We start from the raw sequence: 18,556 nt of genomic DNA on the forward strand, positions 1-18,556 counted from the left end.
ACACTTGCCATCACCACAATAACTGGTAGCACAGAACCAGCCTCAGTTTGAACCGTCTCATTTTGCTACGTGGTTGAGAACTCGGTACGAAATGAGTGGTTGCAGCACATTCCTTCCTACGGAATTGTTTGGACTGGCAGCGGTCCTGAGTCAGCAATATAGATGGCAGTAGAGGCTCAGGCACTGCGCTTGAAAGAGAGGAAGCCTACTTAGGGCTTACACCCAGTTCTCATGTGTTTCAGAGCAGAGAGATCCGTAACTCTCTGCACTTGGCTTGCCTTGGCATTACCACAGCTAAAGATCGCAGATGAATAAATGATGCTGCCTTCCCTTTCTCTGGTGGTCATTGGGCTTCGCGGAGTCACAATTGGATGGGTGCTGCTCACCAGAGCCTTCTGCTTGGTTCAGCACGCTCTGCAGCACGATTTGTAGTTCCTTTCTTGTAAGGCACACGACTGGTATGCTTGGCATTTATAGAAAACAGTTCTCGCCACAGAAGTGTTTTTGTGTGTGGTGGTTTTTTCCTTTTCAGCAGAAGTTTCAGTGAGAGACCGGTTTTTTAATACAAGGGAAAAACTGAGGAGGAAGTAATTTGTGTTGTAAGGTTGCTTGGTAGAACTGAAAACAAGAAATCTTGCATTTAAAATGATAGAAGAGTATTTTTTTTCCTTCTCACATTATTTTCTTGAATTGTGTTCTCAGAACATATGTTCTTCGGTTTTCAGATGATCTGTTTATCATATGTCTATGTAAATGTTAAAAATATTATAATACATCTTGGACAGATGTACCGAAATGATACCTTCCTTTCATCTGTTTAAGCTCTATTCATTTGAGCCTCATGTAGTTTCAGGGGGTGTTTTTAACTACGGCTTATTGCAAATAATTTTTCTTTTCAGATTTTGTGCTCGGTTGGGCAGCTTATAGAAAAGGTGACTCATTTTCAAAAGTACTTTACTGGTGTAGCAGAGAAATCCCATGTTCATTCTATTGCTATTCAATGTGTTATTTTGAGGGAAAGCAAATGTCCTATCCAGTTGTAATATCAGTGAGATTTCGAGTGGTTTTAATAGGAAAAAGTCATTTTTCCCTCTCTTTAATACCAAATTATTTTCAAGTATCTCCTAAAGATGTTGTGATCTCTGTGAAGCAATATGAAGTGACACAGTGGGACTAATTTCATTGAAGTAGGTGTGGGAGCTTGGCAAGAAGAAAATAAATCCTGATCATGGAAGAGTAAACCCAGAAGGAAAGTGGTTATTAAAGAAATTGAAATTAAGTCAAAAAATGAGAGGTAAACAATGTGTTACCTTAATTAAGTCCAATTTAGTGTTAGTTTAAATATAAAAGAGCTAGAAGAGAAGAAGACCAGGTGCCATAGAGAAAAAACACTAGTACCAAAGAAATTGTCATGGAAAAGAAGAAAACTTTCAGGAGGTAAATAGGAGCTGCAGAGGTAGGAAACAGGGAATATGATTGACTAAACTGCAAAGCTTTGTTTTATATTTGTTAATGCACTTCCTTCTCTATTACTAGACCTGAGTTGTGTGCCACCCGTTTCAACTGCATTCACTCTTCAGGGACATCAAATGGGAGCCAGCATGTAGGCGCTAAATTATTTGGAGAGGATTCAGTGATTGACTTAAATGCAAAGGGATTAATTGGTCTCTAAACTAGTCAATTAAAATGTACTCTGAAAGTGGAAAGATCACAAATGCATGGCAATGAATAAATTAATGCATTTTTCAAGGTTTTAGTATTTTCTACATGTTGTTTAATATGGTTTTGGATCATAAAATTTATTCCATGAATTGCGATCATACTGCATAATGGGTGCATGTGAAATAATTTTCCACAGCCATCTTCTCGAAGCACAGCTGGCAGCAGGCTTACAGCATTATGTTAAATGTATATTAGTAGGTATTTACATCTTCTGCAGTCTCTTTTACAGATGATACAGCAAAGGATGACAAATTTTCTCTGAAACCATGCCATAAAATGAGTTGGGTCCAGGTCTCTCCAAAAACTCAGGCCCATCAGGTGTAGCTCATTAAGCTTTATGCTCTTCAACAGGAGGGTGAAGGACATCATACCCTTAGCCAAAAAAGTGCTCAACTCCTTGGTTCTTGACTGAGGTGTGCAGCACTAAGAAATGCAGGGAGATTTAAGTACTTTGGGGATTTTCTTGTTGTTTTTAATTCAGTCGAGGTGTAGGTGTTCTGTTTTTTTTTTCCTTTTAGGGGACAAAAACGGCATTCATTTTATGGTAGTGCTATCCTCTGGCTAAATGTGAGAGTTTGGCTGCAAGTACTAGGAATATTAAAGCTCTCTGTCAAGTTTCATATCACTTCATGTTCTGTAATTCAAATGCAGGCTTGGTGTCCTAGCTTTATAATCATGTGAAGGTATCAGAAGATTTGTTCTGGGAGAGAAACAAACACAGAGGGGAGTCACGTCTTCCCACATTTGCCATTGTCATTTTGAAATTGATCTGGGATGGTCACAAGGTAGCTCGCTGCGTGCTTGGGGAGCCTGCCTGCCTCTGCAGCAGGGAGCTCACAGAGCCGAAGTTTACCTGCTAGAGAAACTAAAAAATGGCTAATACTGGAAAATAGATATATGTATTTAATGCCTGATGGGGTTTTGTGTTTTTTTGTTCAGTTTTATGTTAAAGATTCACATAACCTTAGGATATAATGCATTTACTTGTATTTTTTCCTTGAGGTGCCTGTTGTAAGCAGCTGTTTGAAGGTATAAATCAAAACTACATTGGTAGTTTTAAGGTTTCTTCCTAATTTTTCTGTGTTGAAGAAACTAAGTAGCGTTGTTAATGTAGTTTGTGTGAACGAGACAGATAAATGTAATTTCATCTTCACTGAACTTAATGACAACAAAGTATGGGCTTATGTCCCTTCTTTCCCTTCCAGTTGCCCTATTTGTTCAAGAATATTCTTTCTGAATGGCCTTAATCTAATATAATGCTACTTTGGATAATAGCATTCTGCTTTTGTGGGGGTGAAAAGAAGAACGGTGCATTAACCTACATTAGCAGACAGCAAAAATGAGCGTCTGTTCAGAAGCCTTGCTGAAAAGAGGAGTGGTATTTGATATGCTGTGTTTTTATTTTTATAACTTAAACGTCAAGTGTGCTACATATTTGTGGTCTGGTATCTTCGCTGTGGTGACAGAGCCTGTGTGCATGTCTGGAGAGCATATTTGTGAGTGATTGAAAAAGTAATTTCAGTTGAGATCCAGCAAATTAATTGTAGTGTCTATTAACTTGTAAAATACTATGGATTGATATTACTGTGCCAGCTCTTCTTAAATTAGTCAAAAAGCAACGACAAAGAAGACTGCATGCTTTTTAGAAAATTAACTTCCATTATTATTAGGGACATTTGTCTTTTTTTTTTTCCACAAGACCTCAGGTTTCATTATTTTTGAGCCCCATTTTGGGGATTTATCGATAGCAATCTTATAATCTTTGAAGATTTGGAAAACAATAAATTGAAGGCTGGACACAAGCCATCCATCTATTTCAAGACGTTGCAAGGAGGAGTGCTGAAGTAGCAATGTCTTGTGTCTGCTTCACTTTCGTTCCTTGTGCTATTTGCCATCTGAGAATCATAGTATGTTCACATACTGTTTCCCCATATATTTTATGCTTTCTGCTAAGGTAGCTATAGGATCAAGGCTCTGTAGCGTTGTTAGAACAGTACTGGGGCGGTTTTCTCAACTAGGTGTCCCCACACAAAGAAAATGTTTTCTTGGTTACTGAAAAACCGAGAGCTATGTTGTACAAAGATGGCCACGCATATAAAAAAACGTTGTGGTATTTCAGATTTTACATACATAATGATATAGTAGCTCACCAGAACGCATACAGTAGTGTTTATCTATGTCCTAGTATTTACTCAAGTTGCAGAGCTGTTGTGAGCGATGGTTGTTAACAAACTGCTATTGAGCTGAAAGCCTTTCAGGGCAGAATAGAGAGTTGAGCACCTGAAATATATAGCTTTCAGAGCAAACTTTGACATAACCATCCAGATATAATGTGTGTTTGATTTTGTTTACTTTTTCCTTTGGAAGATATTTTGTATTATCCCATGTAAAAAGTCTGTTCAAAAATGTGTATTTTTAATCTTTGGGAATGCAGAGCAGAGATGGTTTTACAGACATAGTTCTGCCTTTGAGTGAATCTGTACCACAAGGGTGTATTTAAAAAAAAACAAACAATAAAACTGTCTAACATGGTTTTGAATTGCCACCTAATACCAAAGGACTGATAATAACTTATGGCTTTGCTTCCAGAGTAGTAGTAATGCTACTTAATGCACTTACTATTATGAAAACAAAGCTCCTAGTGTAAATGTGGCTTGATACTCATATGTACCTGTGGGTAAGTATTCTTTCCTTTACAAGCTGAATGTGATTAGATCACTGCTGTGCCTTGGTGCGGTACGGTGATAACTGTGTGCCACAGCTGCCAGTGGCAGAGCAGTGTGACACCGCTGGCAAGGGAAGGAACGTCTCTATCACCCGCGGTGCAACTGCTGAAAACGTCTGTCTTGGGGACAGTGGGAAGCCTCCTTGGCGTCTTCAGCTGCCCTGGGGGTCCGTGACCCGCGGGTGGGTCGCCCTACGGATACGCTGGTCAGCGGTTTGATTGCAGCTCACTTCATGAGACGAAGTAATTGAGAGCTGTATTATCTGTGATGAAATTACTGAGGGAAGCGTAATTCAAGGGAGATCAAGAGTTTAAACTTCGCAGTACTGAGCTGTTGAGAAAAGGTCAGTTTATGCCTTAGGCTTAAAAAAAAAAAAAAAAAAAAGGTTGGCCAGCCTCCATCAGCATTAGTCAGGCTTGTTCTTGATTTTAGGTTATTAACATTCAAAAGGATTTTTTTTCAGTCCCGGTCTCCAGAGCAGAACCGTTCATGACAATTCTGAGGTGATCTTATGCCTGCATGGTATTTAATAAAAAGCTAAGAGAAATAGCACAAGAAGAGTGCTTTTTTGGGATACCACATGTTACCTAACATGTAACTTACTCAGCTACCATGAGTATTATGTGTCACTGTGAATGTATGTGCTGAGCTGGCTGCATTCCTGTTTTAAAGAGAGGTCTTCTGTGGAAATGAATTTTCCCATGGAGTCCGTTTCAAACGGAACAGAATGAGTCAAACAGGGAAGGCAGAGTAATGATAAGGCAGGTCATAAGGATGGGAACAGCGGTGATTTTAGAAACCGTATATACAGTTTTTCCTGATGTCGTTCTATTGAGTATGCTAGGGCAAGAAAGCTTGCATCCACATTGTGACAATTTTCTAGTTAACTGTCATTCATTATTGCCAACCGCGCTTTTGTTTTCAAAATACCTGGTAAGACTAGTACTGTTAAAAGCAAATTCCTGTTTTTTTTATTTTTTTTCTTTTCCTGTGGAAGCTTAGAATTTTCAGTGAAATTATTTGAACTTTAACTTGAATATCCCTTTAATAACCTTGGTTTCTTTTTTTGGTATGTTTTTGGATTTCATTGTAAAGACTATATCTGTTCTTGCAATCGGAATATGGTCACAACTACTTTTATTTCCTAAATAGGCAGGATCCAGTGTCTTATCACAGTGATTTGATATTCATAATACACGTGATAAACTTGCAGAATCATTTTTTTTGATAATGCAAATCTAAATAAATGAAAACAGCTGTAGTTCTAAGTCAGCACTACTTTGAACTGCAACACAAATAAAAAGAAAATGCATTGAGTAATCACTGGTGCCTCAAGCTGTACATTATGGTGTTTGGGGAGTCCAAGGTTGGAGTGCTGCCTCTGTCACTTACCTGCTGCTAAGAGAAGAACATTATTTGGGATTTCACTGCAGAAGTTTTATTTGGTAGCATACAAAATACCTCCATTGTGTTGCTTTCATCTGGCATTGAAAAGATTTAATAAAAATTGGATTTAATTAAAGAATCATTATTCAGCTTTTTTTTTTTTTAAGTATGCTGAATCTCTTTTAAGTTTATTTCACTCTGGTAGAGTGAAACTATTTCTCTTTTTATCTCATCTTCTTATCTGCAGACAGTGTATTTTGTAACGTGCAGCACCCTAAAAGTTCCTAAATGTTAACTGTTAGCAGGCAGATGCACGCAGTCTCCCCGTGCTTGCCCGCAGCGTTTGGTTTCCTGCTGTTTGATCTGCAGGTGGCACGCTTCTGCAGAGCAGGACGTCGCATTGCTTGGTCTGAATGAGCTGTGCCACTAGTCCTGAAGTGCCAACCGAACAAACGTACTCTGATTTTTAACTGGTTCATTTTTATATTAGCAGGTATATTGACCAGGCATTTCTTGCCATCTGTCATTGTCCCCTATTTCCACATAGGTGGTGTGAGGATAAGCCTGATCCTTGATCCAAGGGCTTTCAGTATTCCTTCTTGCTCCAAGTGGCATTGACGGAGATGAAAAAGCAGGATTTGTCCCTGTGTGTAGTAAAAGGAAAAACTTAACAGTGGGCAGGCAGCCTCATGTCTAATTATTCAGGAGTGCTGTGTTAACCTGGGTTATTTGTTCGGTAACTATGAGCAGTCTAGGAATTACTGCAGTTCATCTTCAAAATAATAGTAATGAGATTTTTGATCAGAACAGCACATTTTTGACAAGCTGCATGATACACACGTGTGCAGCTAGGAACAAATGAGTACATTGCCACGTTCAGCATGCAACATTTACCTAACAGAGAAAAAGAAGGTTTCAATTTTGAATCTGTATGGGAAATGTGCATTTGTTATGGTGTGGTATTTCATTCAGAGGGCGGAAGGAATAACACTGCTACTTCAGTTGTACCTGGCAGAAAATCTCAAAATGCTGGTGGGCTGGGGCAGCTACCTATAGCTATATTGTAAAAGTTTGCCTATTTCTGTATAGGTTTAAGGTAAACTGGGGGGTTAGTACTGCAGAACATGTTCTTCCCTCCACAGTTAGTGTGGCAAAAGCTTGGTGGTCTTCCGTCCACACGGGAAAACTTCTCCACGAAGCCGGAGTGCTGTCGCAGTGCAATATTCTTACAGTGCCGAGTGCTGCGCCGCTGCTCCGTGTATAGCCCCATCTATCTTTGTTAAGGTCACGGGGGAAAAAAGAAAACAAACATGGGACTATCTTAATCTAAGAGATCATAAACAGCCAGTGCAGAAATCGCAGAGCAGCTTATACTGTGTTTGTGTTAAGGTTACATACGTTGTACGTGCCTCTTCCTCCAGCAGAGACCCGCAGTGCACATTGTACACAGAGCCTCTGATAGAATTGCTCCTCAAAGCGCTCGCTAATGCAGTGTGCAGCAGTTTCCCCTTGACTTCGTGGAGGTGTTTGTACTGCTGTTAGCCTTGCCGTGCTGCAGATTGATGTACCAATTTGAAGTATAAACGCCTGTGTCACCTCGCGTACGTTTCTGCGGAGGGAAGGATGGAAGGCTGTGAGGGGGGATCAGGGAGAGCATCTCCATGGTGAGGTGTGTTAGCCATGGCAAGAGGTTTTGTCGGTGATGACTGAGGAAGTGTTGAGATAATAAATCTAACACAAAAAGTGTTTATATAATGCTACCTAAATGCTTGCTGCGTTGTGAAACTGCTAGCACACTGGAAAAACGCTACAGGTAATTAATATTTATTCTGAGTTTCTGGGTGCGCATCGCATACATTAAAAAAAAATTCCAGTGCAACACGTGAGTTGACATACTGATGTACAAAACGTAACCACCGAAAGGCCTGGGCAGTGCTGGGAACTGCAGTTCACTGTGCATGCCCCCCCTGCCCCCAGAGAGAGAACAGGAAAAGAGAAGTTGCCAAAGCAGCATGATAGAATCTGCAGCTCCTCCTATGTCCTTACTGTCTGCCATCCCACCGTTGGTGACTTGGGGCAGGAACAGCTACAGACACACACATTGTGTTCCTTGTGTAATGAGGTTTCTCCCGGGGTCAGTTTTCCTTGCACAGGAGAGCAAGGAGCAGGCTCTAGGTTGTTTCACCTACCTGCTGAGGGGCTGCGTCTGAGGCCACAGCACAGGGAACCACCGGCTCTGGTGGGCTGCCGACCACCTGCAGCAAGGCTGTTGCATCCACGGGACTCGTGTGTTTGTCCATGTCTAGAACTGCTTTCCGTTCTGGTTTAATTGTGGTTTCTGCAGAAATGGTTACAAATCACACTGTGTTGCTTAAATGTTTGTATATTGCAGACTACTGAAGCTGCACCTCTGAATAATGCAGTTCGTCTTATTTCAGCCTGGGCAATGTTCACAGTCCATCTGCTAGGCAGGGGATGTTACGGGTTACTTGTGAGCACGAGAAATACCACGGAAATGTTTTGCTTCTCAGGCTGTATGTACACCAGTTACTAGACCGGACAGGTCCTGGTCTCGAGAAGGGGCCTGCAATCATCCCGCCTGCCTAAGTGCTGCGTGCAGTGGCAGCTAGCACTCGTCCAAGGCAAAGCCCGGGGAGAGGTTCTGGGGCTAGCATGGGCCAAGGGTTTCCAGTAAATTGGTGTAGATAATGCCTCCCTTCGGGGGAGAGATGAGGAGGGTTTAACTGTATGATCCTCTGGCTGTGCCATTTCCTTTAAGGGCCAGAAAATGGGTCCTGGCCTTTCTTTTTAATTAGCTGCTATTGATGAAGTCTCAGTTCCAGGTCCTCCTCTGCTCTCGCAGTACGTGTGGAGAAGCTTTCTCTTTCAACACAGCTGCTTGGCAGGTCCCTGCAGCACCAGTTCCTAGATTGCACCATTGTATGTCATAGAGAAGTGTCCTGTAGATGCGGGCGCTCTGGGAGCGCACCATTGCTCGTTTAAGGATGAGCATAGGCACTGGGAAAGGTGTGACTTAAAAACCAAAGCAAAAAGCCTCTTTTCTCCATTCCCAGTACATTCAATCTGTAGTTGGAGGAGCTTTGTCAAATTCATACTTGACTGGGAATGTTTATATCCAGATTATTTACAAAGAGGTAATCTTCAAACTGGGCTATTAATGTTCCGACGCATGTTCATGCATGTTGGTGGTTGTAGGTGTTCAGACACTGCCATCTCCTGCCCGGACCATTGGTGTGACCTGCTCGTAGCTGTCCTGCTGCTTGAGACAAACCAGGAGGAAACCATCATTATGTTCTTGCTCTTATGTTCCCAGTTGGTGCAGAGCCTTTTCATGCCCTCTTTTTTGTAGTCCACATCAACCAAGTGATTAGGAAAACACACCATCATACAAATGAGGCTAATGATCATGGCTTACTGCTGCCTCTTCTTAGATCAGGCTCAGGCTTGATAATAAAGCTATTTTGGGGTAACTGTGATTTGGGGACTTCCAGATCCCAACCCTAATTTTGAGGGGAACTAGAACAGCAGTAGAGATTATTCTTCATTAAACAACAACCAAAAAATTATTAAGGCAGTCAGTGGCTTTACTGACAATAGCTTACAAACTAAAGGAGAGAAACACGACAGCCAGCAGCCTGGCAGCTTGAGCTCAAAGTTCCGGTGGCTGTGTTAGGAAGGAAAGTTTTGAGGTGTGCTTCAAGAGAGCAAAAGTGTACCCAAGACTGGGGTTACGTTTATGATGATAAACAACCATTTCAACAACTGTACTGGTGATGAGAGGGTTTGAGAACACATAATACATACAGTCTTAATTTAGAGTAAGAGATAATAACATTTGTCGAAGTGCTTCATATAAGCCGTGTGTGCATGTTCTCATTTTGTACATGCATTCAGAGCTCAGTTACAAAATGCAATTCTTCAGCATTTTTTTTTCATTGAGATTAGTTGTAGGGAAATAAGCTCTTTAAAGTTTGAATGCAGACTAGCTCATTTTCCGTCAGGTATTTATATAAACCTACTACATATGGGAAAAGTAAGATAATAAATCCATCAGATGTTCTCCTTTCTCTGCCAATGTTGTGTAGTATAAACCTCGTCATGTTTTCATAGTTCTCATCTGATTTTTATATATACATAAATTTAAACCCATGTATTTCCTTTAAGTCATTTATAGTAACGGAGGGAATGGTGTTCAGAAAGATTATGGGAAGGCCTAAATGTTAAATTAAAAAGAGATTTAGGTACCTTTTAGGTATCTCAGAAGTTATTTAAGGGAATGGAGATCCCAGAGGAAGTATTTGAAAGACAGTTATTGCCAGTTGCAGGTGATGAGGTGCCAAACTGAAGGTCTGATAAATGTAAATAGTCTTTATTGAAAGGATTTTCTGTGATAAATCTTGTTTGCTTTGTATGGCAAATAGAGGAGAAAACAAAAGTACCTGTAACACTTAGGAGGAGGACACAGATGTTTGCTTGTGTTACAAAGAAAAATTAGATAACATTGTTATTTCTTTTGGGGGTTTTCCTTATCAATTTCCATGCTCTTAAAGCATAGTAGGATTAGTTTCCTACACAAAGAACAGATTCAAAGTACAATTAAGTGAAATGACATGGAATATTTGTCACTGTGGAATTGGGGTTTGATTTTTTTTCTTTGTATTTCTATTATAGAAGCCTTTTACTTAAGCAATGACTTTAATTTTAGTAAATAAGTCTTTCTCAGCAAATAGATTGGAAATAGTCGTTAAAGTATATGCTCAAGAATTTGCTGGCTCAAGACCACAGTGCTCAGCATTCTTAGAGCTTGGCCTAAATGCGGCTACAGCTGGAAATAACACAAGATATTCTGTTTGGGAATGTGACATCACAACTGTGGCAGCTGTCAGTCTCCTCTAAAGGAGAGACAGGTTTTTGGAAAAAACACCTGTGAAAATGGGATGATGATTCCTGCATGGCTTAGCAGAGGTACCGTATGGATTTGCATTCTTTTAAGATGCTTTCAATTTTTATAAAACAGGGTGAAAAAATAGGTCTTACGAAAATCTGTATTGAGATTTTGTGATGGGAAATTGCTGCAACTACCACTGGCTCTGGTGGCACTGTTTGTATGCCTGAACAAAAAAAAAAAAAAAAAAAAAGGAAAGGAAGGAGTTAAAAACCTTAAACCCTAAACTGTAGCTGGCTGAGTAAATCCAGCTGAAGTCTTTATCATGGATATGTGAAGTGTAAGGTCATAAAAGTATCACTAAGCATTTCCACTTCGTGCTACACCCAAGGCTGAAATAACTTTGAATGCTCCCAACATTTTTAAATCCATCAGATGCTTAGGTCTCCTGATTCCTGATGGGGAGCTCCCAGGGGCCATGTGGCACGCTGTGCTGCCTGGCAGTTTGCTCAGGACGGCCACCCCGCTTTTGCCCTTCCACCTGAGGATGCTTTGGCCCTTCTTCCTTTCATCTGCATAGCAATACAAGCTCAAAAGTGTGATTGTAAAGCTAGTCTCGTTCCCTGCGCAATCCATTAATCCATGCAGAGAGAGCATGTAACGCAGCTGTTGAAATGTGGTAGTACTTGTGTTACTGTGCTTGTTCTGAGCCGCTATGAATTGGCAGCTCAAGGTGGCGCAGCAGACTTCACAGAACAGGGGAGATGGCCTGAAAGCCATTTCACGGGCCTCTCTGGTGCTTTCTGATACTTCAAATGGCAGAGAGACAAGAAAGAGAAGGTACAGAAACTGGCAGGTTTATGAATCTGTTGAGATTGTAGAGTGGGATTCCAAAGCCTGACAGCTTCTGTTTTTGAATGTGGTCGAAATGCATTTAAATATCAAAAAGAAAATCAGTCTGAACATGGCGCTGAGCATCTTCAGATCTCCAGCCTGATGTGCACTGCGTGGAGCTGTTGTACGGCACCTTCCTTAGCCCTAGGAGGGCAGTAGGTTGGTCAGCAGCACAGGGCATGGATAAAACGCGGTTGGAGGGCTCTAGCGAGGACTGGAACAACATGTGGGTTTTAGAGCTTTAGGTTGAAGTACGTAGGTCTTGGCGTATGCCAAGGTGGTTCTGAAAAGCAGAGCCTGAGAAGTCGGTCTGCCTGTGAAGCCTGGCCGTTGGTAAATTTTCTGCGTGAATTTCATCCAGCAATGTGTCTTGTCCGCAGGGAGGGTGATTGTTGCAGCTTGGTATTTAAGGAATTGTGTGAAATGTACTAAAGTCAGGAATGTCAGCAGGCTGGGGTGTACATGCCTGAGCGGAATACATCACCAGGCGCTGACACTATTTTCTTGAAATAAAATTCCTATTTGTTACTCAAGTAAATATTTTACTCAGCATCTGCCAGAAGCTTGTTGGGAGTGTAGGAAGTCCCCAGGCCTTGATCTTTACAATTTTTGTCTTGAAAGCTGATCTTGTGGCACCGATGCTGGCACCTGAGGGAGCATAGTGTTCCCGTGGTGCTGGGGACCACCCCAGGAGGAGGGAGAAAGGCTGAGGAAGAGGAGCAGGAAGGGCAGCAGGGTGCAGCTGTGCCTGGCGGGTTCTGTGCTCGCCGTGCATGCTCTGTGCGTGCCTCGTGCTGGCCATGCTCTGACCTTCACTGCTCAAATGTGTGCTGCTGGCCACGCTGGTGTGGTTCTTCTGTCATCTGCCGTGGTTTCAGGAAACTAAACCGGACCTAGTACTGTATTTGGGTATTTTTTTGGTCTGTAATTAGTTGGATGCTCGTTTTTTTTTATCTGAAGCTATTTCATTTTCTGAACTTAATGATTAATTTCAGTGTTAGCTGATTCTCTGAAAAAGTTAGTGAGACGTATTCCCTTCCCTGGAAAAACAAAGTCATCTTTTGTCTCTCAAACTCTGGTTTTGTCTATTTCTTATTCTGACAGTGTTTATGGTCAGTTGTGACTGTTGCATAAGACGGCACGTGATTTGTTCATGCCAGACCTCTTTGCAAGAGGCTTGAAAGGGTCCCTGTGTGGTCCCAGAAGGCTATTTTTCCTGCAGTTCAATAGAAGACAAGCAAGACTTTCACAGGCAAACACTGTAGGACGCTTGCAGAATCAGGAGGATTTCTGTGTAATATCCTAAAGACAGGAGTTGAAAATGACTCCTTTACAAATAGCTTTGCTCTCTCCTTTAGAGAGGCTGACCTGCTGCACACAGAACTCATTGCAGAGATTATCCTCCCGCTTGATCTTACACCAGATTTCTCAGCCTTTTTTATTTAGTAGGATCTTCTTTATATTCAAGGCTATTGTCCTATGTCAGGGAAGTAACGGGTTTTGATGATATAGTTGGTCTTTTATTTTTGTGTTTCTTGGATGCGCACAATCTGTTCTTGTTTGTTGGTTTTTCCTTTAACATGGGGCAGGAAATATGGACGGGTAGGAATACGTGGGCCCATTTTGTTCCTCACCTCCCAGGAATTAATGTGCAGTTCACTTCTACAACACTGATGATAATGTGCAATCACTTGAAATTTTTTTCCTTTGTAAAGATGGAAATGTACAAAACCCTTTTATTTCATAGTATTAAATAAATGCCACAAAGTGCCGCTGAGTACAGAATGGTAGCACCAAGGAAGTCCCGCTGTTCTCTTTCACTTAAGGAACATTTTCTCTCCAGATTTTCTCAGCTGACCATTTTCTGTTTTCCTCTGGTAATGTTTGAGGGTTACAGATGGCTAACTTGTGCTACGGGATGAAAACTTGTCCTACACAATGTGTGGAATCATACCGAGATTTAGTGAGATGCGAACAGCCTCCTGTTCCAGCCCATCAGTGCTTTGTTTAGAAATAAGTGACAGTAGTTGAGCAGTTGGTTGTATTAAATACTGAAGCTGAATTGCTGCAGTTGCCTGTGTTAATCCTTTTTGGTCAAGGTAGTTAAGAGGTGGCTTGAAAATGATGGCTGGTCCTGTGTCAAAGCCAGCAGCTATAAAACTACGTGCAGCTATTGTATCTGTATCTGAAAAATCACTGCATCATTACCACTTCAGCTTTGTAAATTTTTCACTGATCACAATGATAAAAAGCATGAAACACAGTTGTGCGTTTTTTTTCTTGTGACTTTGTTGCAAGGGATATTTAGGCAAATAGTTGGCAATGATGAGAGTTACTTAATGGGTAGAATTAAGTAGGAAAGGTTTAAATAGCATTCACTATAAATCAAGTTTAATCATCAGTAGCTGATCCATTGTTCATTTTAGACCATTGCCAGCTTCTTGTAACAAGTGCTTTTATTTTCTCTTAATGGAGGTCCTCATGAGGTGTTGTACAAACATCTTTCCTGTTCCTTCCCTACTCCCATTCAGCTAGAATCAGTTTCAGAGTTAATTTTGAAGAATTGCTTTTTCTTTCTGAAGACCCTTATTTTTACCTTTTAAATCCTGGTTAAAGGCCTGTATGTTTGTAATGATCTTATTAATTGAAACAGGCAGGAAAACGCATCTTAGAGAGAGGTGCCAGCACTGTTAAATAGCTGTCCAGGGAGAGGTCATTCTGTTGTACAAGGTCATCAGTCAGTCTTTCACCCTGCACTCAGTAGCCACAAGTGACAAACCCTAAGAGTGTATTTTCAGCCAGTTTGGCCTCTGAGGCTATGAAATCACTCCTGTGAGTTCATTAACATGCTAATTAAATTTGTTTCTTTTTTGTCTCCCTGCATCTCCAGTGAACATTTGTCATGTGCCTTCACATTCTTTCTTCATGGGGAAAGCAATGTGTGCACCAGTGTGGAGATTGCTCAACACCAGCCAATCTACCTGATCAACGAGGAGCATATCCATATGGCCCAGTCCTCACCATCGCCATTCCAAGGTAAGGGAGGTAGTCTGGGAACGTCATGTGCTTATCCTCACTGATGTGTGGCTCTTGGTGATGTTATCTTCAGAGATGAATTAAAATAAGATTAAGGAATTCTTCAAATAGCTTAAATTTCTTTTCAGGAAATTGTGGACATGAGGTGAAATGTTGTTAGGACCTCAAAACTATAGCTAGCCATGAATGGTCTGCAAATTTTCCAGAGCTTTCTGTTCATTAATATTGTTTCTGAAAGTACACATATATAGTAAATAAAAAGAAGTGTATACTTTTTGTTAGAGGATTTATTATTTTAAAACGTGAGTGCACTGATTCCATTTTCTTGCATGGTGTCTAGGGGTTCAAACATGGTGTCTAGGGGTGTCTAGTGGGTTCAAACCCATAACTTTAATACTGCAGGGATACAAATATTAAGGAGGGATGAAGGTACATAAGAAAGAATGAAAAGTCTGATTATATATTTGCCAGTGTAAGAAATTAGGGTTTTACAGAATTAAGTCACAGCTTCTTAAAATCATGGTGCAATTGCAGTGCAGCTCTCTACCCCCCAAATTTAGAATAATTCATTCATTGAGTTATCCTGTTATTAGTCTGAAATTGTAATTTCAAAGTAATCAAAGCAAGAGATCTTTATAAAGTCAAACATTAAGGAAACACACAGAGATTAGAAAATGAATGCTTATAGAAATTTTGTTGAAAAATGTTTCATTACAAAATGTGAAGTTTTGGCAGAAGTGTAGACACTTAAATCATTTAAGATTTTATTTCAGTGAGATAAGTTGATTAGTCTCTCAAATCAAATATGACTAAAAGCAAAACTGAGTCTGAATAGAAGTATCTGTTGTAGAGCAACTAGTTTTCTCTGTTTGTCATGTCTGTAGTCTTCTTCAGGTACTGCTGTCTCTATCCTTTTTAATGCTGAGAAGGCCTGAGTACCATGTGTTCTGGTAAAAACCCTATTGTTGAGTATCTGTCTCCTATTACTTCCATATATGACCATCCCTTTGCCATAGTGAGTGTCGTTCCAGTACACTCGATAACTTTGGTGTTGATATCATTAGTCTAAACTGAAAAAAAAAAAAAAAAAAAAAAAGGTTTTTTGCTCAGTAAGTATGCTAGTACGGTATCATGAAGCTTTAAATTCATGACCTTACCTGATTTTGCAATGGCTTTTCCCTGAAGACAGCTCCTTAAATCAGCACACAGATGGAATAGTGAGTCAAGCTAGGCACAGAATGGCTGATATGGTTGAAATATACATACTGTAGGCACTGTTGTTTCTTATTTTGCAGTTTTGGTGAGTCCTTATGGTTTGAATGGTACACTCACGGGCCAGTCATATAAGATGTCAGACCCAGCAACGCGTAAGCTGATGGAGGAATGGCAGTATTTTTACCCTATGGTGCTGAAGAAAAAAGAAGGGATGAAAGAGGAAGAGGAGCTGGGATATGACAACGATTTCCCTGTGGCAGTTGAAGTCATTGTTGGTAAGTTTCAGTATTCTGCCTGAAGGATTTTGTTCTTCCACATGCTTAAAAAAAAATCTAATTAATCAGAAACAGCTATTATAATTTTCCTATCTTCTCTTGTAGCTCTCTTGGCACTGGAACATCTGACTAGTTATCTTGCCTCAAGCTTCTTTACTCCCTGTATCCCACATGCTATTATTCACATTATCAAGCTACTTGTTTCTTCCCTCTACTGGGTGTAGAGGGTTGAATGTTTATTAGTATGTGAAATTCCTTAGCTCTTTGTATTTCAGATAAGTTTTGTCTAATTGACATTGAAATCAAGTGGAAGAGACTAGGGCTGCTGAATATTATATGGTATGTTTAAGACTTTTGTTTTTCCATTTTTTTGTAGGTGGTGTAAGGATGGTGTATCCTTCAGCCTTTGTTCTCATCTCCCAGAGTGACATCCCCATGTCACAGAATGCTGCCAATACTGGAGGCCATATAAATGTGGGACAGCAGGGACTTGGAAGCATGAAAGATCCTGCTAGTACCTGTGGGATGCCACTCACTCCACCCACTTCTCCAGAGCAGGCTGTTATGGGTAGGCAATACGCCCAGCAGGCTGCAGTCATTCTTCCATTTTTGTGTAGCTCATGGTGGGAGCAGAGTGTTGATTTATTGTTGTACAAGGGTATAGTCAACATACAGGAATATGTAGCTCATTTTGTACGGAGCTAGAAATAGAGCATTTGACTAGTTATTTGTGTTGGTGTAATAAAAATCTGCAAATACTAGCTACTCTTTTTACCCACGACAGTTGGGTTTTAATTAGAGGCCAGTCAAAAGAAATGCACAAATCTCTGGAACTGGTGACAGAGAGCTGGGCCTCCCAAATGGGGTCAGATAAGAGCTTGCATGGTCTGCAAGTGGCACACAGAGCGCTGCGTTATACCTGCATTATACCTATTTTGTCTGGGAAGATGTTGTGGTTTAGCCCGGCTGGCAGTCAAACACCACACAGCCGTTCGCTCACCCTCCCCCCTCCCTCTCCGGGATGGGGGAGAGAAACGGGAAAGTGAAGTCTGTGAGTTGAGATAAAGACAGTTTATTAAGACAGGGAAAAGAATAACAACAACAATAATAATAATAATAGTATTAATAGTAATAATGTGTACGAAATAAGTGATGTACAATGCAATTGCTCACCACCCGTTGACCGATGTCCAGCCTATCCCCGAGCAGCCGGCCCCCCCCTCCACCCCGGCTAGCCACCCCTATATATTGTTCAGCATGACGTCAGATGGTATGGAATACCCCTTTGGCCAGTTTGGGTCAGCTGTCCTGGGTCTGTCCCCTCCCAGCTCCTGCTGCATCCCTAGCCTGCTCGCTAGCAGGACAGAGAGAGGCTGAAAAGTCCTTGGCTTGGTGTAAGCACTGCTCTACAAAATTAAAACATCAGCATGTTATCAGCGCTCTTCTCATTCTAATCCAAAACATAGCACCCTGCCAGCTACTAGGAGGAAAATTAACTCTGTCCTAACTGAAACCAGGACAGAAGAGTATGCCCCTTTCAAGTGATTGGATCCATAGTAGTTGTAATCTTGGAAGTTATCCAAATATTTGGTAGATAGGGTGCTAGATCCTCAGTATTTTGCTTCTTAGAAATAAATACATATATTCTGTTGCTCCTCAGAAATGAAAGTAAATATACAGTCTGTTGTCATTTGGGATACAGATGAGATCTTCACATTAGTTGTTGTTGGGGTAGTTATGCTGCAACAAATTCAGGATTGCAGTTTCAAGTGAGGACTAAGGAATAGAGGAGTCATACATTTGTGTGCAAACAAGGACTTTGGAATAAAGGAGTCAAATGTATGCTTGTGTGCAAACATCTAAGATGATGAGGTAAAAGAAAAAATGGAACTACCTGATACAGGAAAAAAAGAAGCTCTGACTTTTGTTCAAAGAATGTTTTCAAGGCATGTTTACAGCTATTATTTTCTGTATAGTTTGTCTTCTGAACATACTTTTTATGAACTTGCCAATTACTAACAGAATCACAAAATAGTTGAGGTGGGAAAGGACCTCTGGAGATCATCTCGTCCAGTCTGTCTGCAGAAGGCAGGGCCAGGCAGAGCAGGCTGCTCAGGACATGGTCCAGTAAGGTTTTGAGTATCTCCAATGTCAGACACTTCACAGCCTCTCTGGACAGCCTGTTTCAATGGCTGACTGCTTTCACAAGAAAAAGTTATTTCTCATGTTTAAATGCAATTTCCTGTATTTCAATTTGTGCCCACTGCCTCATCTCCTTTCAACGGGTACCACTGGCTGTATCCTCTCTGCTCTCCGCAGCAGGTATTTATCCACATTCCTCCCCCAGCTTTCTCGCAATCGCCTTGTAACTTTTCTTAATAATGATTTCACAAGCA

At 40.9% G+C, this 18,556-nt stretch overlaps 1 protein-coding gene across 4 annotated transcripts in view; it reads left to right on the forward strand.

Moving 5' to 3' along the window:
• Positions 1 to 18,556, forward strand: part of MED13L (mediator complex subunit 13L) — a 190,815-nt gene that overhangs the window by 122,937 nt on the left and 49,322 nt on the right. For all 4 annotated transcript variants that reach the window (XM_040576501.1, XM_040576503.1, XM_040576504.1 and 1 more), the window contains 3 exons: positions 14,525 to 14,670; positions 15,966 to 16,160; positions 16,537 to 16,728. In XM_040576501.1, coding sequence (XP_040432435.1) covers positions 14,525 to 14,670; positions 15,966 to 16,160; positions 16,537 to 16,728 — 533 coding nt within the window. The remainder of the gene's footprint in view (positions 1 to 14,524; positions 14,671 to 15,965; positions 16,161 to 16,536; positions 16,729 to 18,556) is intronic.

This window comes from Cygnus olor, chromosome 17 (genome assembly GCF_009769625.2).
Source record: "Cygnus olor isolate bCygOlo1 chromosome 17, bCygOlo1.pri.v2, whole genome shotgun sequence".
NCBI lineage: Eukaryota > Metazoa > Chordata > Aves > Anseriformes > Anatidae > Cygnus > Cygnus olor.